The sequence below is a fragment of the Eublepharis macularius genome, chromosome 1 (genome assembly GCF_028583425.1).
Source record: "Eublepharis macularius isolate TG4126 chromosome 1, MPM_Emac_v1.0, whole genome shotgun sequence".
Taxonomy (NCBI): Eukaryota; Metazoa; Chordata; class Lepidosauria; order Squamata; family Eublepharidae; genus Eublepharis; species Eublepharis macularius.
Window position 1 is genome coordinate 31,125,221 of NC_072790.1, and position 27,568 is coordinate 31,152,788.

Consider the following 27,568-nt stretch of genomic DNA (forward strand, 5'->3'; position numbering starts at 1 on the left):
CTCATTTAAATCAAGCCAAAGGTCCAAGTTTATTTTAGGGATTGCTGCATGGAAATCTCTTAAGTTTTGTACAACCTACCTGTTTCTAGAAAGATTAGTCCTTAGTGCCCTGGTGCAGGACTGATTGGAGCATACAGCCAAACTGCAGTGACTGTGTTCTCATTGCCATTTGGATTATACTCTGGAAGAACCTCCTTCAAAGCATAGCACAGCGAGGGCTTCCCCCGTCAGAAGCGGAGTTCATTCCAGCCAGCGAAAGGGAGGGAGGATTAGTTCATTTGTTAGAAAGGAGTATGATAGTAAAATCCTACACTCCACCTATCCTAAAGTACATTTGGGACTAGGTTTGCCAGTTCCCCTGCCCTCCCAGCAGGAGGGAGGGACCCCTTTATTTTCTCTGAGAAGTGTCGTCATTGCTCAGGCCTGGGAGTGCACCCATGCTTTGCACCAGGCCTGTTCCCCCACCTTCCTCCCCCCACCAGCCAGGAAAGTGGTGGCAGGGGGTGGAGGGTGGGAGTGGGGGAGCCCCCTACCCCACCAGGGCACCTGGCTGCCCTATGGACAGTCCCTATTTTTAGCACCTCTCACTGATAAATCACTGCCCCTATTTTGTTGGGAACGTCTTTTGGAAAGCACCTTTAGTGTGTGCCCCCACTTCTGTCTATTCGGACAGTAAATGTTGCTGAAAGAGTGTGAGCTGTAGGCATTTAAATATATATATATATATATATATATATATATATATATATATATATATATATATATATATATATATAAAAGTAGATCCTTTGGGTGATTAATCATTCTATTAAAGGATCCCTCCCTCCCTTCCTTCCAAAAAGCATTATTGGGGAAGTTCAGCAGTATCAGAAGCCTGTTCAGAGACACCCCAAGGAACCGGTAAATAATTACTGGTAAATAACCACATTGCTGTATCTTACCCCCTTTCAGCGAAAAATCAGATCCCCAAACAGTTTACAGCAATTCAAAATAAATGCATATATTAATTAAATTATAATGAAAAGAGGATCTAGGAGAGGGTTCTTCATCTGGTTTGGCTCCAAGTGGGGTGCCTGTGAGCCAAGCTACAAGTGAGGAATGACACGTGAACAGACTCACGGGTATTCCTCCCTGCTCACTTGCCCTCCATTTGCGCTCCACTTGATCAAGCGCAAGTGAACATGGAGACATACCCGTGAGTCTGTTCACTTGCCATTCCAGTGTCATTCCTCACTTGTAGCTTGGTCCTAAGTGCTGCTCCATCTCATAATCCAGTGAGCTCAGCGGGGCCCACCGGTAGCTGAGAAAAGAGAACTTTCTGCCGGAGCTGTGTCCAGGTATGCGGCCTGGCTGTTGCTTCCTTCTTCCCTAGTGGCAGCCGGTCACTGGGAGGAAGGGAATAGATGAATCACAGCAATGACTATACAAGCAGGCTTTCCTTCCTCAGCAGGCACCCGGGCAATAACCTCTGGCGTGAGAATGGGGTGCCATATCTCTGCTTCATCTATGAAATGCAAAACATAGGTCAGGCTCCAAATAATTGCACTGGGAGGGGACTCAAAGGGAGAACTTTTGCCCTGAGGTTCACCAAACAGCGCCTGCCTACACCCGTTGAAAATTCCTGTTACGCCTGTCAATCACAGGTCACCTTGATTACAAGGTTTTGCGTCTCTGCTGCATTCTTTACAGGGCAATTCTAAAGGTTGCTGTCAGAGAGGAAGGAAAATCAGTGGACCTTAAACCCTGGGCTAGCTTGTTGCTAAAAAGCTGTCGAGTCACTTTAGAAATTGGCAAGGGCCCTTACTCGGCAGAGAATCACTCGGCTATCGTGCCAGGGCTGCGGGTGACAAGTCTCTCGGCCACCACGGAACAAATGAGCTGAAATCAAGGGATCCAGAGGAATTTTTTTAAAAAATCTAAAAGTTGGGAAATAGGTAAGATAACGATCTTTCGAAAGAAGTATTGAAATCGTGGCACTCTGCTAAATTGTTGCTTGGTAGCACAGCCCACGAGGCGAAGGAAGTGGGGCTAATGTTTAACTTCCAAAGCGGTAGACAAAAAGGGCCTGTTGCTTGGTTAGGTTTGACAGGGTGAGAGGTGGGTGGACGTTCAGTAAAAAAAAAAACACTTTGGGTTTTACCCAGATATGTGTGTTTCATTTTTTTGTAATTAGCTCAAGCAGAAAGGGGGGGGGGAATCAAGTTTCCTAAGACTTTATAAACACAATGAAGCTTCCAAGAGGAGTGGTTTTCTACCGGCATTAATCACTCCTTGTCATGATATCGGCCACTAAACAAATACTAACATACTTATTCACTGCTGTCTAGCACGGTATTGACGTTTCAAGAGGATTTGTTTGTGGGAGAATCTCTCAAAGGCCAAAATGTTGTTGGGGTAATGTTGGATGGGCTATACTGAAACACTACCCTCTCTTTCCTTCAGGGTCAGTTCAACATACAAGTCCTCGCTATATTTATTCATTTATAATGTTTCTATGCTGCCTCTCCCATGGTAGCTTGCGAAGTAAAACCAATGTCGTTATTTCGAAGCAGGCAACACATGTTCCCAGTGGTTAACCCCTGCCAGTAGTTGGGCCAGTTTGGGACCAGTTGTAGTTTCCAGGTTTTTTTTTTTAAGGGTAGCCCCATGTACAGCACATTGCAGTGATAGACTTGCCAGTTCCTTACCCTCCTGGTGGAGGGGTGTGTGTGACCCAGCGCTTAGCTTCTCATCGCTCTTTGCATGCTCCTTGCACGTGCTCCTTAGTGGGCCAATATGGGCCTGAAATGGGCCTGATTGGGCCCGTTTGGGGCCAAAATCAGCCCTCTGAAAAACACGGGAAGGGTCCCAGGAGTGACGTTAATGCACCACCCCAGGAGCGTGTCCAGGAGGCCCGTTCCCCCATCTTTCCTGACCAGGTGAGTGGTGGTGGGGAGGATGGGAGAGGGGGATCCCCTGCCGAAGGACCTGGGATCTCTATGCAGTGATCCGACCATGAATTTACAGAAGTATGGATCAGCATGGCCTGATAGGCCGTGTCTAGGTAACAAGAGAGTTGGTGAATGAGATATAGCTAATAGAAGGCATTATTTATTTTGGAATAAGTGAACTGAAAAACAAGGTTTTACTCAAAAGGCATAGTATGATTTTTTAAAAATGTAAAACAGTGCATAGCATTAAACAACAGGGTTGCAAGGTCCTTTGTGAGCTAAAAAAGAGAGGGGTGGGAGCTGGGGGGGGCTACTGTTACTTGCCTGTGCATGCACGTCAGCGTCCTCGGTCGATTATGTCATTTCCACTGCAACCCAAAAGCATGCGTTGTGTCAGAAATGATGTAATCGACCGGGGATCCAAGTGTGCCTGTGTTCCCAGCCTTCATCCTGGCCTGCCTCCCCCTGTTGTCCTCCATCCAAGTAAGTGACAGTGGGAGGAGGAGGTGGGGGGGACTGGGCAACTCTGCTATACAATAATAATTCCTATGCATACTGTAGACATAGGCAACATTTTTTTAAAAAAAACTTGGTGAAATATAAATAATGTTGGTAATAATTAATATGCTATAATGTGTTTAATAATAATACATTATTAAAGATGTTATAAATGTTATAAAGTTGAACTTAATATCCAAACATGCTGGTAGTCTTACCTATTGTAATGGTAAGAGAGTTTTTCTGCCCACGTAATATACTTCCTTTTGTTTAAGACAGAATTTCAACTTTTAATTTTTCCTACCTCTCAGATACCAATAATTTAAGGGTAGGGAACTGGTGGGAGGTATACCTTGTGCGGAGCTGGTGGGGGGGCTCGCTGGCAATGTAATAATGTTACCAGTGATGTACTCTATAGTTTAACCACAGAATGAAATATACACTCAAAGAATAATACAAAGACGTCAAATTAATCTACACAGTACAAATCCTAGATTTATTGGACTTACTTGAGAATCTAGGAACTTTACTGTGTAGATTAATTTGACGTCTTTGTATTATTCTTTTATTATATTTGCACTATGTCACTTTAGGAGGTCTTTTGCAATTTACGTGAGAAATTCATGACCTAAATTATTTAGATCAACTTGACGTCTTGGTATGATTCTTAGAGTGTACATTGATCCGTATTTGCACAGTATTGTTTTAAGAGGTTCATTGTATCATGACATTGTAATTCTTGCCAACGTTGGTTGTTTTGTTTAAAAGGGAATTTTTGCCTACAGTTTGGATTATATATTCTTATTCAATTTGCATATCATGGTGTGTGTAATTTGTATCTTTGTCAGTAGGTTACAGTGTGTGTCTGGAGCAGGCCTCTCCTGCCCCGGACTGGGCCCCCCTGGCCCCCCCAGCCCCCCAAGGTCCCGGTACAGCCCATGGCACCCCCAAGCGACCACTACTCACAGGGGGGCCCGGGGCACCGCCGGGCCTGGTGGGGAGACAAGCCGTGGCAGGGGAACCTCCCAGCGCGCTGCTGAGGCGACGGGAGAGCCTGCTGCCAATGCTGCCGCTGCCGCTGAGGCTGGAGAGCCCGCCGCCGCTGAAGCTGCTGAGGCCGGGGTGAACACCCAGTAAGCAGGCAGCAGAAGGGACGTGGGCAGAGAGCGGCGCGGCGGGGAGAACGCCGATGCCATGGCTGCCCAGGGCGGTGGCCCGGGGGTGGGCATGGCCCGGAGCTGGTCGGGAAAGGGCCCAAGTGGGGAGGCAGGGAGGTGGGATGGAGAACAAGCTGTCCAGGCCCTGGACTGGCTGGACGGCTCCTGGGAGGGCTCACTGGTGTGAGCCACAGGTGGAGGCTGGCCTGCCCCAGCCAGGGATTGGCTCGGGGCGGGGGAGGGAAGAGCAGGGCTCGGGAGGAATAGGAGGCACGGATAGTGGAAAGGACAGGCACCAGGCCCAATGGGGACAGGGCAGCCAGGTGCTAGAGCAGAGGGTGGGGGAATCACGGACAGGGATTGGTGACGGGTCCAGGGGTGGATGAAGGAGGGGCTATAAAGGGGAAGTTCCCAGTGACGCCGGGGAGGAGTGGCTGTCTGGGAGCGTGGCACAGAGAGAGTGAGGGAGAGACTTCCAGGCCAGCCGGTAGGAGACAGGCTCTGGTGTAGGAACCACTGTCCCTACCTAGTCTGAGGCGGAGGGAGCTCCCCACCTCCCCCTAGTGGTGACTAAGAGGATGGCAGAACGCGGGGAAGGTGCGGCCGGCGGGGCGGGACCTCACAGTGTGATTTCTACTTGTTCGGTTGTTTTAATTTTTTTTAAAACAAATCAGCACTAGAATATCCTTGTATCAACATACTGTTGTAACAATAGCAGTAGCATATTCTCTGAATTTTCGGCATTCTTTTTTTTTAAAAAAAAAAGTCTCTAGTCCTTTCCTTTGTGGAGATATAAGGAAAAAGGCATATCTTCACAAGGAAAGGGGCCAGAGACTTACTTTAAAAAAAAACTTTAAAAAAATTAAAATTCAGAGAGTCTGCTACACCTATATACACAATATAATAATGTTCTAGTGCTAGATTTTTAAAAAGAAAGCTGTAAAAGGCCTGGTGGCCCAGAAGAGAGGAGGGGCATTTCGGGGGGATTATGGTAGGAAAGCCGCAGGGAAACCTGCTCTTTGGAAGCCCTGTTGCCACTGCATTTATTGTCAACCACACCAGCAATGGTGAAACCACATAATCCTTTCTCTATGAGGAAGCCATCTTTGTTTTCCCATGATCTCCTGTTACCATGGAGACAATTCCCTCCCCTCAGTATATGTGTTAATTTCCCTGCTTAACCCTCCATTCCTTCTCTCCGCCTCCATAAACCCAGAGCCTCCCTATCAAGGCTCCTGTTCTGTGAACCTTGCTGGGTCCCCCCCTTCTTCTTACCATACCTCCTCCCACTTTAGGCCTTTGAAGTCTCCTCATTCACATACCAGTTCTTCCCACCACCCACACTGGCAGACCTTGCCGGGCTTGGAATAATGTGGTACTGTCCAGTAAAGAAAGATCAATCCCATCCAGAGCACCAGGAATCCTCACCAGCAATACCTACTGTCCTGCTGGATTCAGCTTTATCTTGTCCGCCCTCATCCACATGATCACATCCAGGAAGGAGATCGCTGCTTCCAGAGGCTTAGAGCCTCTCTCTACATGAGATGCCTTGGGGCGTGTTGGTCAAGTGTAGGGAGACGCAATGTTCGCTGGGAAGCATAGTTTAAAAAGACAGAGCCCATGGAGATCGCTCCTCAGAGGTTTGTTAATTTCATTTTCTCCTCCCTAAGGCTCTGTCAATTTCACCTCTCCAGTTGAAAACTGTGTGGAATCACAACCAGAAGGCAGTGAGAAATGGAAATGGGCTGGAGTTGCCTTCCAGAGTCGAGCTTGGACCTGGGGATGTTATAATGGGCTGAAGTTTCCCTTCTGGCGTTTCACAGCCCCTTCACACAGCTCCAGTGTATAGCAAAGCCTTTGCCCTGCTGCCGGCTCTGTCTTTTTAAACTACCTTTCCCGGCTAACATTGCATCTCTTGACATGTGTTCTTCATGTGTCAGATGTCTTCTGTAGAAAGACTCTTAGTCACAGACGTCATCAACATATTGAAGGCATTCAGTTCCAAAGCTTGGGGTGATCTCATTCAGTGGATGCCCGTACATTGAAAAGAGTAAGGGATGACAGAGCCCCACCTTGCCGAAAAAAACTCTCTGATGGTGATTGTGGAGAGCTGAGGTAAGAAATGTGTGTGTCTGGGGAAGGATGTCTTCAAATGACCACTTTGAATGTTTCCACTCACAAAGAACTGCTGCCAAATCTATTGCATTGCTTATATATACATCTTTCTTCTTTTTCTTTGCAGGATATGGCCCAGAGGACAGGGTGGACCGAACAGGCCAGCTCCTGCCGGGATGCCTCCTGCCCTAAAGGATCTTCTCATATTTTTAAAGTGGTTCTTTTGGGGAGCAGCTCTGTAGGGAAGACGAGCTTAGCTTACCGCTATGTGAAAAAAGACTTTCAAGATTCTCTGCCTACAGTGGGCTGTAAGTCAATGGATGGAGTATTATGGGATGGATGAGCTCTGCTCTTTGGCATAAATCTTCCTTCTTGTGGTTAACCATGCAGTGACCCAATGAGATAGCCCATGCAGTGCAGTACCCGAACAGAACCTTTAAAACTCATTATTTATTGCTGCTTTAAAAAAAAAGATTTATCTTATGCTGAATAACTGTATTGTTGTGTTGGCTTTTATTATTTCTGTAAACTATTTTGAACACTTGTCTGATCTGAAAATGTGGTCTAAAGCCAGGGCTTTTTTTTCCAGCTGGAACATGGTGGAACGGAGTTCTGGAACCTCTTGAAAATGGTCACATGGCTGGTGGCCCCGCCCCCTGATCTCCAGACAGAGGGGAGTTTAGAATGCCCTCCGCGGAGGGCATTCTAAACTCCCCTCTGTCTGGAGATCAGGGGGCGGGGCCACCAGCCATGTGACCATTTTTGTCGAGGGCAATTTAAACTTTTTAAAACTCCCCTCTTATTCCAGCTGACCCCAAGTGATGTCATTGATCCTGGGAGCGAGCACACACTTTGCTCACTTTGCGCGCACGCATGTGGTACCAGGGGCACCACCTCCCGCCAAGAGTTGCCCCCTGTGCTGGCAATCCACTGAGTTCCACCACCTCTTTTCCCAGAAAAAAAGCCCTGCCTAAAGCTATTTAAAATAATTTTAAAAACCCATCTAATCTCTAGAGCAGGAGTCCCCAACCCATGGGTGCCATGGCGCTGACACCTTTCCTGGCATCGAACAAGTGTTTTTAGAAAGTGTGCAGGGCTTTTGACTAGCCATTGGAGATCTGATTGGCTGTGCAGATTTTTAAAAAGTTGCTTCAGCAGCAGCTGCCAACACAGCACAAGGTTCTTCACTATGTGATTGAAGATAAGCTGTGCATATGCAAGACAAATATTTTTAAACAACATGTTCATTTTTAAAGGCATCGTATTAAGAAGAGCTTCTGTCAGAAATGTTGAACAGTTACTATTAGATTGCTGCATAACCTCTCCCCCTGACATTTATGGCTGACTCTGTCTCCCATGGCAACCATTATGTGGTTGCGCCCACCACACTGCCAGAACTCCAAAGGTGTCCACAGGCTCAAAAAGGTTGTGCACCCTGCTCTAGTGTGCCGATGATCGTCAGAATCTCTTTTGCCTTTAGGTTCCTTCTTCAATCAGTGTGTCACTTTAGATGCCGCCACAATTAAGTTGGAGATCTGGGACACTGCTGGCCAAGAGAAGTACCACAGCGTCTGCCATCTCTATTACCGAGGAGCCAATGCAGCACTCCTAGTCTATGACATTACCAAGAAGGTAAGGCAAAGCGATGTGCTGCCCTCCTAGCTTAACCGTCAATGCTTCCTCCCTTCTCCCTCCCCTCTCCATTTCTGAACGGGTCATTTGAGGTATATGACAAAGAGCAGTTTATTTTGACTTTAACTGGCTTTCCTTTTTTTGTTGTGGGGCACATTTCTAGGTTTGCAGGCCCTGGGAAATGTTTCAATGCCTTCCTGTTGGGCATTTTTGTTTTCTTGATCCTTTTGCCAAGGGATTTGCTATGCCCTGTTTTCTCTCTGCTCTCATTATTGCTGGTTTTTATTGAGAGCTCTAAGCTTTTGCTTACTTATCATTTGGATTTTCCCTCTTGTTGCTGCCTTGATTGCTGATACTGCTTTTTATTGGATCCATGCCTCCAGTTCTTATTTTTAGCCTGTTATAAACCACCTTGAAGTTTATCATGACATTGTAATTCTTGCCAATGTTGGTTGTTTAGTTTAAAAGTTCCAGACTCTTCATAGGAAAGGTGCTCCAAACACTTGGTTACTTTTCCGTGTACTTTTTCCAGCTTTGCGATGTCCTTTTTGAGATACGGCACTCTAAACAGGGCTGCACCATAGCTCTGTGTGCACCTCCCCTTCAGCTGTTGCTGCCTGCAGGTGGGAGGACCTGCAAGGCCTGAGAGCCAAGAGGGGTGGTAGTTTGCTCCACTTTGTTCCTCTCTGCTGTCTTTGACCGCCAACTTCTTTCTTGCAGAGTTGGCTCACTTCCTACTAGAGATGGGCATGAACCTAAATACAACCCCCCCAAAAATACAACCCACGAACCAGGCCGGTTTGAGGTTTGCGAACCAGGGTTCGTGGAAGCTCCTATTCACAGAACTTCCACAAACTGTATACTGGTTCATTGGGTCGTATTTGCAGGGGCAGTTTAAATGGCCATTTCCCCAGGGAAATGGCCATTTAAACTGCCCCTTTAAGGGACTTGCAATTGCCCAAACCCCAGCCCCCCTACCCCTCTACCCCCCCAGCCCCAGCCCCAGCCCCAGCCCCACACTTATCTCCCCCTGTGGCGCAGCGTCCTTCCTCTCCTCCTGGGAGAGGCAGGAAGGCTGCTTTTGGCCTCTTCCGCCACCCTGGGGGCTGGGGTTTGGGCAGTTTAATGGGACCTGCCACTGGCAGGTCCCTTTACTATCAGCTGGCAGGTGGTGAGGGGGGAATCCCCCCCGCCACCTGCCAGCTGATAGTTTAAAGGGACCTGCCGCTTGCAAGGCAAGAAAGGGCTCTTTAAACTGTTAAATGCCCCTTTCCCTGCCGCTGTTAAGGCCGGAAAGGGGCATTTAAACCCCACGAACCACAAACTGGTTCATAACTGGGCCGTTTCCACACGGCTTACCTACAGCTGGGCCATGCCGCAACATCGCAGATTGTGCCGGGGAAAACGCAAAATATCGCATTTTCTCGCACGAGTTTTGTGTGACGTCGCACAAAACTCGCATAAGAAATCACGATATTTCACATTTTCCCTGGCACGATCCGCTATGTTGTAGCATGGCCCGGCTGCAGATAAGCTGTGTGGAAACAGCCCTGGTCCAGTTCCGTTATTCGTGGTTCGTGTAACCCACGAACCTTCTGGTTCATTTTTTTGTTTTGTTCCATGCCCATCTCTACTTCCTACTCCTGGGCTTGCCTTATATTGCCAGTTCAGACCCTATCAGCATGTGTTTAAAATTATTTTTGTTCCAATGTGTATCACCTTAGACTTAGCAACAATGAACTTCATTTGCTGCGTTGTGGCCCAGTCACCCAATCTGACACTTTCCTTCTGGAGCACTTCACAATCTACCTTTCTTTTCACCAACCTGAATAATTTGGTATCACTCACACATTTGGCCACAACAGCACTCCTCATTTTAAAATTACAAGCGTTTGATAACGTAAATACTTTAACCACTTACATATTTCTTTTTTTTTTCTTGTCAGGAAAGTTTGGAGAAAGCAAAGGTGTGGCTGAGCGAACTGGAGAAGGAATTCCTTCAGGATGAAATAATTATAATTTTGGTCGGCAATAAGCTTGACCTTTCAGAAGAACGGGAGGTCACAGTACAGGTGGGGACTCTTTGCTGGGCTCTGTGAGGGGAAGATGAAGTAGAGGAAACTGCAATGATATATGGGGACAAGCAAGGGGCAGGAGAAGGAGGTGGGTCAACAGGTAGGAGAGGAAGTGAGAGAAGAGAAAGTGGAGTGGAATGAGGGAATGACAGAGACAGGAGCCCAGGAAACACCTCCCAAACCTGTACATGGGATTCCTTACGTGGTGTTGAAGCTCCGTGTCAGGTGGTGTTGATTGACACAAGTATTTAATGACTTATTTAAACAAATTATATTGTTTGGTCAAAGCAAGCACAGCCAGTTATCTCCAAGAAGGAAGATTGCAAGACCCAGCGTGGTGTAGTAGTTAGAGTGCCAGATTTGGATTTGGGAGACCCAGGTCTGAATCCCTGCTGCGCCACGGAAACTTGCTGGGCGGTCTTGGGCCAGTCATATACTCTCAGCCTACCCTACCTCTCAGGGTTGTTGTGAGGATAAAATGGAGGCGAGGAGAACAATGGAAGCCTCTATGGGTCCTCATTGTGGAGAAAAGTGAGGCATAAATGAAATAATTAAATCAATTTTCATCAACTGTCTTAATGGTGAACTGGTATACTGTCTATGGCTTAGTTTACCAGTACTGATTGACAGAGAGATCACAAAAGAATAGGCACATAGCCTACTTTTACAAAGAAAACAAATAAAATCAGAGTTTGCAATGCATAATATATGCTCAGCTTGCATGGCTTGTAATCACCAGTGAAGTAAAACATGGAACACCTAGCAGATATGGCAACCTAACCAAGGACCTATTAATCTTCTTATTGCTGCATGCAAAAATGGAGAGGGGCGAAAATGGGAAATTAAATGCCTCGCAGACCACAGTAAATAGCTGATGGTGAGGTGTGACTCTCCATGGCTTTCATGCTGACGAATCATCAACACAAGTACAAGATACCCCTGTGCCACCACTCCTACTTGGTACACAAAGGTTATCACAGGGTTGTCTAAACATTGACATGTCACTGCACTCCAGCTGTCCTAGACCTCTAGAGCCAGTTTGGTATAGTAGTTAAGAGTGCAGGACTATAATCTGGAGAGCCGGGTTTGATTCCCCACTCCTCCACTTGAAGCCATCTGGGTTACCTTGGGTCAGTCACAGCTTCTCGGAGCTCTCTCAGCCCCACCCACCTCACAGGGTGATTGTTGTGAGGATAATAATGACATACTTTGTAAACCGCTCTGAGTGCGCATTAAGTTGTCCTGAAGGGCGGTATGCAAATCGAATGTTGTTGTTATTAAATAATTACGCCTTTGTACATTCCCTCCAGGAGGCAAAGGAGTTTGCAAAAACGAAATGCATATTACACATGGAAACCTCAGCAAAGTCTGATGTCCAAGTGACAGAACTCTTCATGACGCTAGGTGAGTTTGGCTGTGCAGCACAGCGGGTTCAGCCCCAGAGGATCCGCCTGCTCTCATTGGCTCAGAGCAGAACTACAAGTGACAAAAGACACAGGTTGGATACTTGTCAGCTTCCCTCAAGTCTTAATGGGAAATGTAGGCATCCTGGTCTTGCAGCTTGGCTCTCCGACTGCTGTCCAATGGACTTTTCAACTGTCACTTGTTCAACATTCCACCAAGCTGCCTACATTTCCCATCAAAACTTGAGGGAAGCTGACAAGTGTCCAACCTGTGCCTTTTGTCACTTGTAGTTCTGCTCTCAGCCTCAACTCCCCACATAGCCGTGATGCTTAGTGGGGGGCCTTGGGCCAGCTATTCTCTCTTCCTGGAGGAGGAAAGAATCATGTACCTGAGCCTCTTGGAGGAAAAGTGAGATAATGATGGAGGGACAGCAGGAAAACACAAACACACAACCTGTGTGACATTTATTTTAAGCCTTGTAGTAACCAGGAGGTAGATGACAGAATTCATGGGACCGCTCTGTAGTAGAGCTGCCATCCTGTTTGTTTCTAGCCTGATTTTCTCTTCAGATTACATATATTATGATCTCGTGTTTTGTTAGAACATGTCCTGGGCTGAGAAAAGCCATGCAGGGCTGGCCCTGAGCACAACTCCAAAGATTCAGCAGTGTAGAAAAAGGGTGCCATCTTCCAGGTGGGATCTGGAGATCTCCCAGAATTACAACAGATCTCCAGATTACAGAGATCAGCTCTTTTGGAGAAAATGACTGCTTTGGAGGGTGGGTTCTATGGCATTATACCCTGCAGAAGTCCCTCCCTTCCCCAAACCCTGCATTCCCCAAGTTCCGCCCCCAAATCTCCAGGAATTTCCCAACTCAGATTTGGCAACCTTATGCAGAATGCAGTCACATATAGCCAGGCTGCCAGCGGGGGCAGGGCATCCCCCACCATGAGCTTCCATTGTTCACTGCCACTTGGAGCAGGATCAGGAGGAAAATATTTCAAAATCAGTACTGGCACCAGCATGATATCATCACTTCTGGGGAAACCCTGGAAGTGGTGGCAGGTAGTTCTAGGAATCAGCAGAAACTCTATGGTTTTACCACAGAGTTCCTGATGACTCCCAAAGCTATTCACCATCAATTCTGAGTTTTCCCTAGAAGTGGCAGTATCAAACTGGTGATGCCCCTCATGTCCCTGCACCCAACCCCCCACCCCACCCCTCTTGCTGGTTGCCAGGCTTGGCAACTCTAGTCACAACCCTAGTTGTGCATCTTCTGAATACTGAGAGATGTGGACATGTTCAGCTGTACTATATTAGCTGCACTGCAAGCCACTATGCTTTTGGTCCCAGTTAAAGGCCTTCACGTCCTGACCCCTGCCTCCATCAGCCCTTGCACTGATAGCGTTTCTCAAATCAGGTCCTGCTTCTTTCCCCAGCTTTCTCTAAGGAAAGAACTTCTAAAAGCAGGGCCCATCCAGCACAGGCGGCCAGACTGTGGAACAAATTGGCCCAGAAGTCAAATGCTCCTCTTCCTTCTTTGCTTTACAGAAGAAGCTATAAAAATCCCCCCTTTTTGTCTGGCCTGTGGTGTAGCCTTGGTTTGTTTGGTGAAAGATGATGGGGAATATGGTTTTCTGGTTCTTATATTGTGTGGAAAGGCAGCACAAAAATATTTTAAATAAAATAAATACTGTTGAAGGCTTTCATGGCTGGAGAACGATGGTTGTTGTGGATTTTCCGAGCTGTATAGCCATGGTCTTGGCATTGTAGTTCCTGACGTTTCACCAGCAGCTGTAACTGGCATCTTCAGAGGTATAGCACCAAAAGACAGAGATCTCTCAGTGTCACCACTGACACTGAGCATTCCATTAGCATTCCACACCCTGGGAAACTCTTACAGCATGACTCAGCCCAACTCCACCTTCCTGAGTAGATATAAATTACCTGCCAACATCTTTTCCACACTGTGACACTGAGAGATCTCTGTCTTTTGGTGCTACACTTCTGAAGATGCCAGTCACAGCTGCTGGCGAAACGTCAGGAATTACAATGTCAAGACTACGGCTATACACCCCGGAAAATCCACAACCACCAAAATAAATACTGCTTTTGGGAGTTCAACAGCAGCCCCCAACCCATAACGGCAATAATGACAGTGGCTGGCATGAATCTTCTTTATGGGGCTTGGCTGCCATTTTGTGGCTTTGTCATCATGCCACTGCTTGGCCGTGCTGTCTGTTTCTTCCAGGGGAGGGCAGAAGATCAAGTGCCAGGGATAAGGACCTTTGTGTCCTGATGGGCCTCTTTCACCACAATAATGTTTGTGCATCTAGGAAAATGGTGGTGTTGGAAAGGAAACAATTGCCTGTGGGCAACCGATGCTTTTAATAAATCTGAGCCAAGTATATTACTAATTTATCATAGAAGGATAAAATTTATGTCTGTCTTTTTCTCCCAAAGCTTGTGAGTTGTTAAAACGAAAAGAGGAGCAGCTTCAGGCAACACATTGGAAGAAATCGCGGATTAATTTGCAAGAAACAACTTCCCACCGAGCTAAATGCTGCCAGATATAAAGCGCCGGTGTCCGAGCATAGCTGGGGAGTTTACATTATTTTATGACTGAATAAGTCTAAAAGTGTTGATGGGAGGGTGTTAGCAATTCCTTGCAAATAATTTGTAAATAGATTATCACTTTTGCATCTAATTGCTATGTAGATTATTGGGAGAATAGCAATGTGGTGTCATTTCTTTGAAATGCCAACCTTGCCCATTTAAATAAAGTTAAAGGAAGAAAGCTGGGACTCCTATACTTGGAGGGTGAATGAAGTGTACAAAGAGTTAAGGGCCCTTAGGAGCACTGATAAGAGAACCAGTTGGGGATTGGCTGCATGTGGAGAAAAATGTGTTTGATTTTAATGGATCCACTTCATGGACTTTTTGAGCACCTTTTTTCAGTTAGGAAGGTGAAATTGAAGAGGGGTCTTGCAAAACAAATCAAACCACGAGGTCTAGTAGAGATAAACGATCAGCCTCCATGCCAGAACATCTTGAAGAAGTCTTAGATGGTTGAATGTTCCCAGAAATACAGTTCACCAAGTGCTGATCCAACTATTATGGGACGCATGATTTTCTGTCTCCGTACGTTTCCTGGTGGACAAAGTTCAGAGGAAACTTGTGAGTTGAAAGCACAATATAAACTGGCTGCAAAGCAGATGCCCATCACGGGTTGACAGACCAACTGTTTTTCACCTGTGGACTTTTGCCTGCCACAAAGTGCGAACCAGCTTCTATGTGCTTTACTGGTCCCTATAGGGTTGTGTTACAATCACATCTTGAGTCAGCATTTCCTGTAAGTAGACTCCTCCCACTATGATCCAACGAGACAGCAACACGTAAAGGCAGTGCCTTGACAGGAGTTTCACCTCAAGAGGGGTGCCTCTAAAATCCTCTTTGAATTTCTCCCAAGATTTTGTGGTTCCCAATTACCTAGCTCCAGTCATAGCTTGCTACTGATGCATCACTTCATCTGCTATAATTCTGTGGCTGATTGCATTCCAGGATTTTGTAGAGACTGCTGCAGCTGCACAGTTTACTCTTGCATCTATTTTCTGCTCCTGTACCCTATCCCCACCACATCTCGCCTGCAAGTTATGTGCCTGAGCACTTGTGAGCTTTGAAATGCCCCAGAATTTCTTTTAAAACGTATTTGCTTCTCTGTATATATATCCCCTGTTTATTTCAAAAAAATTTGAAATCTAACAATATTGATTTTGCTATATGAAAAATACAGGGTGACATTATAGGTCACTTTGAGTCACTGTGAATAGTTAGGCAGAAATTATTAATAAATAATTTTGGTTTGGTTACCAAGGGTTGCGACGTGTCCAGTTTTCACCCAGACAGTTTGGTATTTGGGGGACTGTTCAGGGGAAATGTTCCTCAAATATCGGACGCCTGACCTGGCCCCTCCCTCTTCCCCATTGCTCAGTCTGGTCGCGGGGCCTCCTGCAACTGCGTGGTGCTGCTGCCGGCCTGGGGGAGTGATGAATTATGAGAAAATCATAGAAGAAGCTAATTAAAACCTAACATAATACAGTAAAAATCCTATATACATACAAATATGTCAATTTACAGAAGTGTAAATAAGTATTTTTGTCTTTATAAAAAAATAAGTATTTTTGTCTGTACACTTCTTAAAGGGATGTACTCCCAGGGTGTTCTGTTTGGATCTATAAGCAATAATGTCCAAGAAAGCAATGGAAGACTTAGCATACGTCCATGAGAATTTTATATTAGTATTAGAGCCAAACTACATGAGACGAATGGCATGCAGACGACATGAACGGACTTACATGTGTCTCCCCATTGCTTTCCTGTACACTCGCCAGCGCAGCCAGACTGCACTTGATCCCGTGTCTGTGCTAGCACAGGTTTCTTCTGTGCTCCTCCAAGACACAGGAACGGTATCCCATCATGCACTGCCAGTTTGCGCATGCTTAAACTCTCCCCTGTAACCGTTCCCTGTTCCCTATTGCCTTTCTGTGCGGGAAGAGGGAAGCAGAAGCAAAACAGAATCACCACTCTGCAACGGCGACTCGATGATATTGACTGCAGACACTCGCCAATGCAACTACATATAAACTGCTTTTTTGCCGACATGTGCACAGAACAGAGCCATGGATACGAGTTCACCAGAGGTAAAAGAAACACAGGAAGATAAGGAAAAATAATGAATCTGGCCATTCGCATAGACTCGAGTAATTCGTCTTGTCTAGTTCGGCTCTTAGTCCCCCAAAACTTTTCCGATCTGCTCTTTTCGACCTTTGATTCATGTGTTGCACTTGTTCTTTACTAGAGGATCAGTTGTTTGAATTACTCATGAGTATATCTCAAACTGGGACTCAAACCTAAATATTCTTTGTACTGCATTTATGATAACTTAACTAAATAATTTTTGTATTTATGGTAACTTGACTAAACAATCTTTGCACTGTATAATAGTTCTGATGTATTTGTAAGTGTATAGGAGTTTGACTGTATTTAGTTAGGTTTCACGTCTCTAACCTCATTAATTAGCCCAGGGAAGTGGCTGGCCAGCCCACTGAGGTCATTGCGATGACACTGCAATGACATCACATTCGGTAGATTGTTAAAAAAAAGGTTAGTCTTCCCCCCCCCTCCCTGGGGTCTGGTTTATTCCAGACCCCATCTGGCAACCCTGTTGTTACCTGATAAATTTCTGCTACAACCATTACCTGAAGGAAAAACAGACGTAGACCTTGATTCCAACTTTTAGGCTTTCAGCATGTCTCCTGTCTCCCTTACTCCAAAGAGATGTGCCAAAGAAGAGTTGTAGATGCAAATAAAAAAGACGTTTACTTGACAGAGTTCTTCTTTTCATTTTGCCCCCAAACACACATTCCATTGTACCTCCCAGCTGCTGTGTGGACTACATTTCAAGGTCTTGCAATATGAGCTACTGGGGAGGGTAAGAGGTATGGTTGTAGGGCCAAACTAGACTTTACAAGTGAATGCATTTATTATCCCTCCAACCTCCTTCCCTCCCCAGCTAATTCAAGGCAGGTCGTGAGGGCCTCTTTGCAGGAAGCAAACCAACAGGGGGAGATATGAGGATGGCTGTCATGCACAGTGCAGTGTCAGTCATTCACTGGGTCCGCCACATAACCACTAGCTGCAGTGACTGCTGGACATTTTGCACCTCTCTTGTCTCCTGCAACATTGCAAGCTGCTTAATGGTCAGCTGTCTGGCCCCCACACTTGCACCTGAATTAGCACAGTTGAGAACAGCTTCACCTGTGATTCTGCTGCCTGTCAATCTAGCTTTCAAAGGAACAAGAGTCTAGCTAGACTGGGGGAATTGGCAGCCCCTTTTATCTGACTTGAGTTCAGAACTCCCGTTCAGTAAAGGTTCCAATATTCTCACAGCTGAGTCTGCTTTCTGGTAGTTTGGGAGAAATAAAAGGAATCTTTGCCCATCCCTGCTCAAGACAAACTTCAGCCGTCTTCAGCATGGGATTGCTACCAAGAGTAGGCCGAGAGGGTCCTCCCCCACTACCTGCATACATGTGCTCCATCAGAGGAGAGGGGACTGATTCCCTGGTCACTCCTGGGGGATAAGAAACCATGCAGGATACCTGACCGAAAGGGAGACAACAAGTTTTGCTGGGATGAATAGCAGGTAGGGAGCAGGAACTAACTTTCTGCATGCAGTGAATGAACTGCCATGAGGGCAGATGCTCAACAAAATGATTGGCAATTGGGGGCCACCAAATGAGCACAAGGGGCCTCTCCTCATTGATTGTACCCAATGATGCAAAATCTCATCTCTGCCTGGGACCCCTTCCAGCTGGGAGCTGCATGCCTGCTAAGTCTCTGCTCTTTGACTTTTGCTGCAGGCTCCTCTGCCTTTGGTGTATGTCGCTGGTTTTGCCCACAGGGCTGCCTGCCTCGTGATGTCTCTTTTTCCTGGGTTGGCTACGCGCTCAAAGGCACGTTGCCAAGTGTGTGAGGTGTTGGTTTTTGTCTCAGCTTCTGTGTTGCTGGCCAAGAGGTAGTCTTTGTCTAATCCCTTGCCTCTCTATGATGTGGTTCGATCCCCTTCCTCCTTTTTCCCACATGGGTGATTTCTCCCACTGAGGTACTTGAAGAGATTATAGGGATGCCATCAGCGAACTGGGAACTTGTGCATTCTCTTGATGCTGTCCTAGTGTGTGTGTCTTACTTGCTTTGCAAAATGTGACTCCCTGAGGCATTCTTTCCCCTCCAGGAATCTGAGCCCTTGCCTGAGAGAGGGCCAAGGCTTTCTAAGGGAGCTGTAGTGGGGTATGGAGATATGACTGAAGTGACCGAGCTTCCTTCCTTATGTGTCAGCCTGCCCACGGGTATGTGCTTGCTGGTGGGAGTTCAACCTACGATTGCTAGGGGGGAGCTTTTATGGATGGCACACAGGGACAGGAACATAGTGCAAAGCGTCAACATCAACTTCTGTGTGACAACTTGGAAGTGATGTCATCATGTCAAGTGATGCTCTAGGACTCTCTCCTCCGATATTTATGGTAAATTCCACTTTTTCACCTGAAAGTGATATCCACACATCATTTGATGTCATGAGGAACAGCAGCAGGAGGTTGCCCACCCGTACTGGTAAGTGATAACCCTAGTTCAACCTCCCACCTGCACCACTCCAAAGAGCACTGTAGTGAGGGGGCTTTACATGAGCATGGCAGCAGAGACCTCTCTGCACTGGAGAGGCCCGCCAGCATTCTGTGAGTTGGGCGGCTGCATCCATTTATGGGCATAGAGGCGTTGTCAGCATGCTGCTCTGAGATTGGTGGGTGTGGATGGTGTTGCTAGGGCCTCCAGTGCTGCCACCATGCATTGGCTGCTGACTAGATACTCGGGCACTATGCCGGCATCTCAGTGTGGTGGCTTAGGGTCTGTGGCTTTCTCTGCTCAACAGTTTTCAGTAAGAACAGCTTTCTCCAGTGCGAGTGTTTGGCAAATGGATTTTTGACAGTAAAAGCAAAACAGAAGTGGGAGGAGACATATGATCTAGTGAAATTCTTCTTCTTCCAGATATTACTAAAGTCACGGTTTGAATTTTCGGCTTTAGCCATAAAAGCGAGTCTGCTGTAAGGCCTAATGTCTTTTATTTGCCCTCAGCAGAAAATGAAAAGTGTGCGTGCATGAGTTAAATTATTGACTTAGATAGCATCATTCATCTTGTGCAGAATCATTGCTCTCCTCTATAGGGAAGCAAGCTTGCCGGTGCCCGTAGCTCAGTTTCTGGATGCTCTCCGAAGCTGCTCTCCGCCTGCCAAACCGTCCCACCGGTCGGATCCCTCGCCCTGTGTACCAGGAAGGGTCAATATCTGGATCTGGAAGGCAAAACACCAGAGAGATAGGGAGAATCTAGGGAAAGGGACTGTTTCCTTCCTCGCATCTCCCTTTACAGTTGCCTATGGCATGCTCACAGCTCAAGCTAAAGCACTGATGCACTAATCTGGCATTTTAGCACACATTAAGGAAAACCATGTAAAGTCTGTTCAGAAGAGATGTTGTTGAACGGGTGGCACTCCCTCTAACACTGAACACTGTCAACATTGATGGCATTTTATTAGCCACCCTCTGGAATCATCAGGTTAAAAAAAAAAGCTGGGTAATGTGTCTTGAATAAATAAAATGAATATAATGGTGGATAGGATTGTTGGGTTGGTGGAAGGACTGGAGGGTGCAACTTTGGTGATGTCACTGATGTGACTACATCACTTTTTAATTTATTATTATTTTTTATTAAATGTATAGTCTGCCCTCCCCGTGGACGGGATCAGGGAGGATTACAACATACAGATAAAAACACATTGATAAAACGGTACATTAAATAATGATCAAAGCCAGCTTTAACAGCATAAAAACAAACTCTGCACTATGTTCTGACTCTGCACTATGTTCCAGGTTCACTTCAGCCTTCCCTGCTAACCACAAGGGAAGAGAGGGGTGGGGATGTGAGTTGGTGCGAGATTGGCCACTATTCCTACATGGGGCAGATGACTCAATATAACCCCCCCCCCCACTAATAGGAGACAGGCAGGGAAGCCAATCGGTGGACCTGAGTACTGGCCTCAACCAAATGCCTGGGTAAAAACCCACTGGGTGAAAATCCACTTCCGGATAAAAACCAGAAGTGATGAAAGGTAGCTCTAGGAATTGCTGGAAACTCTATGGTGATGGCAGCGGGCAATGGAGCTTGACAGTGGGAGGCCTCTCACTACAGTGGGAGGTCTGGCAAGCTTAATGTGGGGGTAGTAGAAGTGAAACAATGAAGGGAAGCAAACAAAGATGAGGTACGAGGGGGTTGTCGCACGTCTGTGGTTGACAGCTCTATGGGTCCTGATCCAGGCAGCTTTTGGGGGAGGAGACTGGGCAGAGGGTGCACCACAGACATTTTGACATCATTTCCAGGTGATCACCTGAAAGTGATGTCACACACACCTCGATGCCCTGGGAAATTCCTACAGTGTTATGGGCAGGAACCGTAATGTCTGCTCCATTTCTTCAGATGCTCAATTTATCGAGAAGGGGTGATTAGGGTGATTTGCTAGTAGGCAAATGGTAAGCCTGTGCACACCTGATCTGTCTGCTGCAGAATAGCAAACCCTCTACTGACCAGAACTCCTGTGTATCAGTTTGTGTGCTCACCCCTTTTTCTTCCCCTTCTAAGCCATGGTCATGCACATGGCATCACTAAACCATGCTCGTCTGCACAGCTATGAAAGGCACAAAAGCTTTATTCTTATTGCATCAGAGGAGCTGAGCTCTCTGACTCACAAATATTATACTGGAATTAATGTTAGTAGTCATTAAGATGCCTCTAGAATGGCCATCACTACACAGGCTCCCCCTAGTTCCCAAAACTTACTTCTGATTTCCATGGAGCGCTCAAAGATTCTGCTTTCGGCATAAGGCAGCACCAGGCCCAGTAGCAGCAAGCACAAGAGGCAGGCGCCAGGCAGTTCCATTCCTTCCTGATTTTCACAAAGTTCCTCCGACTTGTGCCAGAAAGTGTCCGCTCAGCCTGTAGACGTAGGGGAGAAACAGTCTCATGTGAGGAAGGGACTCCTCCAAAGAGCTTTCCTTAAATGACAGTGTGTGTGTGTTGTCAAGTCGCCTCCAACCTATGGTGACCCCAGGGCTTTTTTTCAACGGGAATGCGGTGTAACCGAGTTCCGGCACCTCTTAAAAATGGTCACATGGCCGGTGGCCCCGCCCCCTGTTCTCCAGACAGAGGGGTGTTTAGATTGCAGTGCGGAGGGCAATCTAAACTCCCCTCTGACTGGAGATCAGGGGGCAGGGCCACCGGCCATGTGACCATTTTCACTGAGGGCAATTTAAACTTAAAAAAAAAAACCTCTTGTTCCAGCTGACCCAAAGTGATGCCTTGAGTTCCACCACTGTTCCACAACCTCTTTTCTCAGAAAAAAAGCCCTGGGTGACCCTATGAATGAAACAGCCTATCGTTAACAAATTTGCTTAGATCCTGCAAACTGGAGGACGTGGCTTCTTTTATTGAGTCAAGCCATCTCATTTTAGGTCTTCCTCTTTTCCTGCTGCCTTCCACTTTTCCTAGCATTATTGACTTTTCTAGAGAATCTTGTCTTCTCATGACGTGACCAAAGAACGATAGCCTCAGAGTGGGACCACAAGTGATGCCTGACACAGGTTGGACACTTGCCAGCTTCCCTCAAGTTTTGATGGGAAATGTAGGCAGCTTGGCGGAATGTTGGACAAGTGACAGTTGAAAAGTCCATTGGACAGCAGTCAGAGAGCCAAGCTGCAAGACCAGGATGCCTACATTTCCCATCAAAACTTGAGGGAAGCTGACAAGTGTCCAACCTGTGTCAGGCGTCACTTGTGGTCCTGCTCTCAGTTTTGTCATTTTAGCTTCTAGGGAGAATTCGGGCTTGATTTGATCTCGTATCCACTTATTTGTCTTTTTGACTGTCTGCTTTTACTTCACTTTCTAATATTTCTGGTTCTTCATCAAAAAATTATTTGTCAAAGAGCCAGAACAAAATCGTATCAGAATTCAGAATGTGATGACAATTAATTTGAATGTGGAGTTCCGGAAGCCAATCAGTTTCCTGAAAAGTCATTTTTGGATGCTGAAACCGGCGTTTTGACTCCAAAGCTGAAGGACTGATACATGGAACATGTTTCCTTTTCATACCGGTCTTTACACAACTTTTGAAAGAGCTGCAAATATATGAAAATATATGAAAAACAAACCATTTCTAATGAATATGATGATGCTCAGAGGCATGTTTTCCTTTGAGTAAGGACTAGTTTGGATAGTAAAGACAATCCAAACTAGGGCCATTTCCAGATGGCTTACCTGAAGCCTCTCCATGCCGCAATGTTGTGGATCGTGCCGGGGAAAACGCAAAATATCACGTTTTCCCCGGCCTGATCCACAGCATTGCGGCATGGAGCGGCTTCAGGTAAGCCATCTGGAAACGGCCTAGGCTAGCAGCCTGACCTGACAGCTAAAAGAGTGAGGAATTTTCTCATTGCTGCAGTTTATGAACTTCCCGGGCATTTGAAGTGTTTGTATCACTAATAATCTTCCCACCCCCATGGGTTGCTGCTGCTCTGCTTCTCCCACAGAGGACACGAAAGCTCCTAGGACCATTTGGACTCTCAGCTGCTGGAGCTGTTGATATTGTTATCTATGCAGCTTTATGAATATCTCATCTGACCTGGTGTCGTTTTCAGTTGACCAAGAAATGTATTTTAGCGTGTTCAGTACTGTGATATAAAGAATATTTTTACTTGCTTAAGTCGCCATTCTTTTTTTTTTAATTTATTGGGTTTTTATAATGTATAGGGACAGATTACAACAGGCCATAAGCGTTTATGAGATTCACATACAAGACACATAATCATCCATCTAGATATAAAACGCCATTATATATGTAATTAGTGCCCCATATACCTTCAAGATTCCCTTTTATTAATTTCTATACTTTTTGATCCACTTACTCTGTAGCTTATATTTCTAGTAATTTTTTTCTTTTGTGCGTATTACAGATAGATCACATTTCACCTCTTTTACCTTTCAATTAGGGATCTTAGATCCATAATCATTCTAGGAGTGGGAGGTGGATATAGCAAAACATACATTATCCGCGGGACAGTAATATACATCAACATAAAGATAAAGAGCAATTTTTATATTGATTTCCCCTTCTTTCTTATATCTATTCTGGCCATGCCTTCCAAACTTGTCTGCTTGTATTTTCATAATAGTAAGGGTATAGAGGCTATAATATAAAACACACCCCCACCCAATTCTGGAAAGTGCAGAATTTTATGTGTGAATGTTGGCATCCATTCAAATAATCTAAAGTTTTGAATTCTTGAGAAATCCTTGGCTCAACTCTTATCTGTGCCATCAGTTTGGCTAGGGGTCCATAGAGGATCTTCTCTTTCTCTTAGTAATTTTGGCCTACTAATATTGCTCCCCTTATGGGATTGTTGGAAATATTATAATAAAATAATATACATGAAGTATTTCAAGCATTCTAAAAATGACGTGGAAAACTCTTGTCTACATAGTTTGTTTCAGGTAACAGAAACGGGTAGTTAAGAAATCTATTACTCCAATTTTTACATGGAATTTATATATTTTGTTACATCTAAAGAGTAAACAGAAGTAGAAGTCCAACCTTTCTACTGATCTCAGTGAAGCCCCATGGGAGTTCACCTGCATTTTCTTTTTCTCTCCCCCCACCCCTGAAAACAAGCAAGAAATGATCTGCTTGCTTTATTCTTCATAGAAAGGAGGATCATTTTAAAGTCTTAGATTTGTTAGATTTGGGGGTGGACAAGTATTAGAAGTGTGTGTAGTATTCAGTGTTCTCCGGATTGTATTACTTGTTCCAGTATGAACTTGACAAGGCTGTGAATCTTACTCGGTATCTGCCTTTGTATTCAAATATAAAACAAGAACTGGATTAATTTTAACATCAGAAGGAGCATTTGGGTGTACCTGCAGTGGATGGACACCTGCTCTGACCTGGATGGCCTAGGATAGACCAATCTCATCAGATCTGAAAGCTAAATACGGTCAACCCTTGGATGGGCAACCAAGGAAAACCAGGGTTGCTAAACAGAGGCAGGCAATGGCAAACCACCTCTGTTCATCTCTCTCCATGGAAACCCTACGAGATACCATAGGTCAGCTGCAACTTGACTGCAATTGTAGCAACACAATACCGTGAACTGATCCCGCCACCTCGGTCCTAATAAATCCCTTGCATTTGTTGCCCATCTCCAATTTCCGAAGTGTGGTGGTTCTCAAGTGTATGTCAGGCTGTGATACAAGGCTGGTGGGCTGTGTTTGACTCGTGGGTCACACAACTTGTTCAAGCCCACTGGGTTCAGGCTGTGCAACGCACTGTTCAGCCCCATACCATTGTGATCTTGCATGTTCACTGTTGAAGTTACCATTTTTAAAGACAATGTAACCTTTGCATATAATGTGTTTGAAAAACATACCAGTCTTGCTCACAAGGCACCCTGTATACTCACACCAGTAATTTATTCACAATATAAATCAAACAGTGGCTGAGTAAGTAGATCACCCTCTCTTTTTTCTGCTCTTCTAAGTACTAAAAGTGATCCGTATTGTTATCCCATTGTCTTAAGAAGAGATCCTGTCATTAAATTTATCAGTGCTATGTCTTTATATATAAATGTTTCTTTAGATGCTAAATCTGGAAGATCTATCCTCAATATTTGGAGATTCACACGCTGTCCGGGTTTTGGACCATCTATTTTACCGCTAAGGAATTGAATCTAGATTACATCCAGCTTATTCTAAGCAGAGATGCTGTGAATTTCTCAATGAACATGACTGACAATCCAGTTTACTGTGCTGTAATGTGCTGATCTGACACAAGGGTCTGTTTGGTTTGGCACCAAATGATCGACGTTTGCTGAACAGGTGTGCATCAGGTTATTGCAAAAGTGTGCATGCACGAAAACAGATCGACAGCCATTAATGTCCCTGAGAACTATTTAAATGAAGATTGAACAGTAAGATTTTTATTTTAACACAGCTGTTGACTGTATTTTACTGTATTTTAATACAGCTAATGATTGACTTCTTGGATTTGTGACTGATTGTAATGAACTGTTATAAAGGAATAGCTTGAGAAACCCTACTGGCCATCAACAAATGGACTGATGAACTGACGAATAGCCTGTCAAAAAATTGGATTCCTCTTTGATTACAGGCAAAGAGAACATGAGCTGAACCAATGGGTGTTTGAGCATCCAAATTTTAGGTCTAGCTGCCCGGTATGATATCCTTTATTTAAAAGTAAATTAAAAACTGGTTGCAGAATTAGTTTTATTTCCATCCATACGTTATTTATTTACCTAGAAAATTTTTTATGTTGCCCCTCCAGAGACCTGCTTGAGGTGATCTACAAAATAAAATACAATAAAAGAATAAAACAGCACAGAATTATCAATTATAAACAGAAAGAAAAAAATGAGTAAGAAAACCAGCCACTAAAAAACCCCGAGGGTATACAACTGCAAACGATCTAAAAAGGATATCCATAAAATGATACAGGCTAGAAGACAAACCATCATCGAAACAAATAAAAAACTAGAACCCCTGATTAAAAGCCTATGTAAAAAGAAATGTTTTGGCCTGGTACCTAAAAAGCAACATTGTAGGCACTGGGAGAGCCTCAAATAAATTCAATAAGTGAGGTGCTAACACTGAAAAGGCCCTGTCTCTGGTTGCCAGCCACCTCACTTCTGAAGGGCTTGTGAGGCAAATCTTACGTGACAGGCTGGATGTCATATGGAGGTCCTTCAGGTTCTCTAGCCCCAAGCCATTTAGGGCCTTAAAGGTAAGAATCAGCACTTCGAATTGTGCGAATTTTAATAGGAACTGAAAGTAAGCTGATCATATTTCAAAAACCTTTCAAAAAACCTTTTTGCAGGGTGAAAGAAAGGTACTAGGTTGACTACTTCCTGTTGCACCCAGTTTGAAGAATTTCAGGACCAGGTTATATTAGAATTAAGGGTACATTTTTAGTACTGGGGATTTTTTTTTAAAAACACCCTCTTGTTGAAATGTTTGGCCATTGTAAAATCCCTTTCAAATGTTAAAGAAATGGGTATCTTTGGCAGCCACAATCCTTTCTCTGCTTTTATGCTCTGGAGCAAACTGGGAGCTCTATGAGGGGAGGGAGAAAACACTCTATGGGCAACAGGGAAATTCTCCAGAGCTACCACAAAATTTCACCTCCAACACCAAAGTATGGCAAACGTGGCCTGGCTGGATGAATGTGGATGCAAAACCTCTGAGAGATTTTGAAGAAAGCTAACAGAGTTTTGATATGACTAGAGAATTTTCTTAGACTAGAGAATTTTCTTTTCCACGCCTCTCAGAGCTTGCTAGCAAAGTTCTCTGGGCTGTGTTGAACTGTTGGGGCCTATAAGGACTTGAGAGCGACCTCAACTGTTAATGATACAATTAAGACACATTGACAACCACAAATCGTTTGGGCAATGGATGAATGTGGTTTTCTGGCTACCTTTTAGGGTTGCTGCAGGGCCAGAAACCAGCAGTCAGTTGGAGTATGAGGGACACAGACATGGGGGTACCCATCAGTGTGATGGCATGATCTCTCTTCCCTGAGTGTGGGTTCCATTCAGGTTTGGGGATCAGATGTGGAGCAGGAGGCAATGCCTGCCCTCCTGACTTCACCCAGCTGGGATCAGGAGCGGAGCAGGTGGCAATGCCCACCCCCCTCACCCAGCCTGGATCAGGTGTGGAACAGGAGGCCATGCCTGCTCTCCACTTACCTGGCCAGGATCAGGCACAGAGCAGGTGGCAATGCCAGTCCTCCCCCTCACTCAGCCGGGATCATATGCAGAGGAGGTGGCCATGCCCACCCCTCCTGCCTTCATACGGCCGGGATCATTGAAGGAGGAGGAGGAGGGAATGCCCGTCTGCCCGCCCTCCCCTTTCTAGAGCCTGTTGTCTTTTCCCCTCCTTGGGCTTTGTTGCTAGTGAAGACATAACACCATTGCATAGGGTTGTCATGCCTGCCGGGCTCATCGGCAGGAGGGGGGCATGCTACTTACCATTCCTTCTTTCCCTCACTGGTCTCTGTACGATGACATCACTTCTGGAAGTGATGTCATTGCA

The 27,568-nt window shown here is 45.5% G+C and overlaps 2 protein-coding genes across 2 annotated transcripts; one reads left to right on the top strand and one right to left on the bottom strand.

Moving 5' to 3' along the window:
* Positions 1 to 1,750: 1,750 nt before the first annotated feature.
* On the top strand, positions 1,751 to 17,197 carry RAB17 (RAB17, member RAS oncogene family). The gene is made up of 6 exons (XM_054976199.1): positions 1,751 to 1,934; positions 6,828 to 7,008; positions 8,181 to 8,332; positions 10,279 to 10,404; positions 11,718 to 11,811; positions 14,275 to 17,197. The coding sequence occupies exons 2-6, from the start codon at positions 6,831 to 6,833 to the stop codon at positions 14,385 to 14,387; spliced, it is 663 nt and encodes a 220-aa protein (XP_054832174.1). The 5' UTR covers positions 1,751 to 1,934; positions 6,828 to 6,830; the 3' UTR covers positions 14,388 to 17,197.
* Positions 17,198 to 19,548: 2,351 nt separating this feature from the next.
* PRLH (prolactin releasing hormone) lies at positions 19,549 to 21,353 on the bottom strand. The gene is made up of 2 exons (XM_054992995.1): positions 21,254 to 21,353; positions 19,549 to 19,712 (listed from the first exon to the last, which is right to left on the bottom strand). The coding sequence occupies exons 1-2, from the start codon at positions 21,351 to 21,353 to the stop codon at positions 19,549 to 19,551; spliced, it is 264 nt and encodes an 87-aa protein (XP_054848970.1).
* Between the last annotated feature and the right edge of the window lie 6,215 nt (positions 21,354 to 27,568).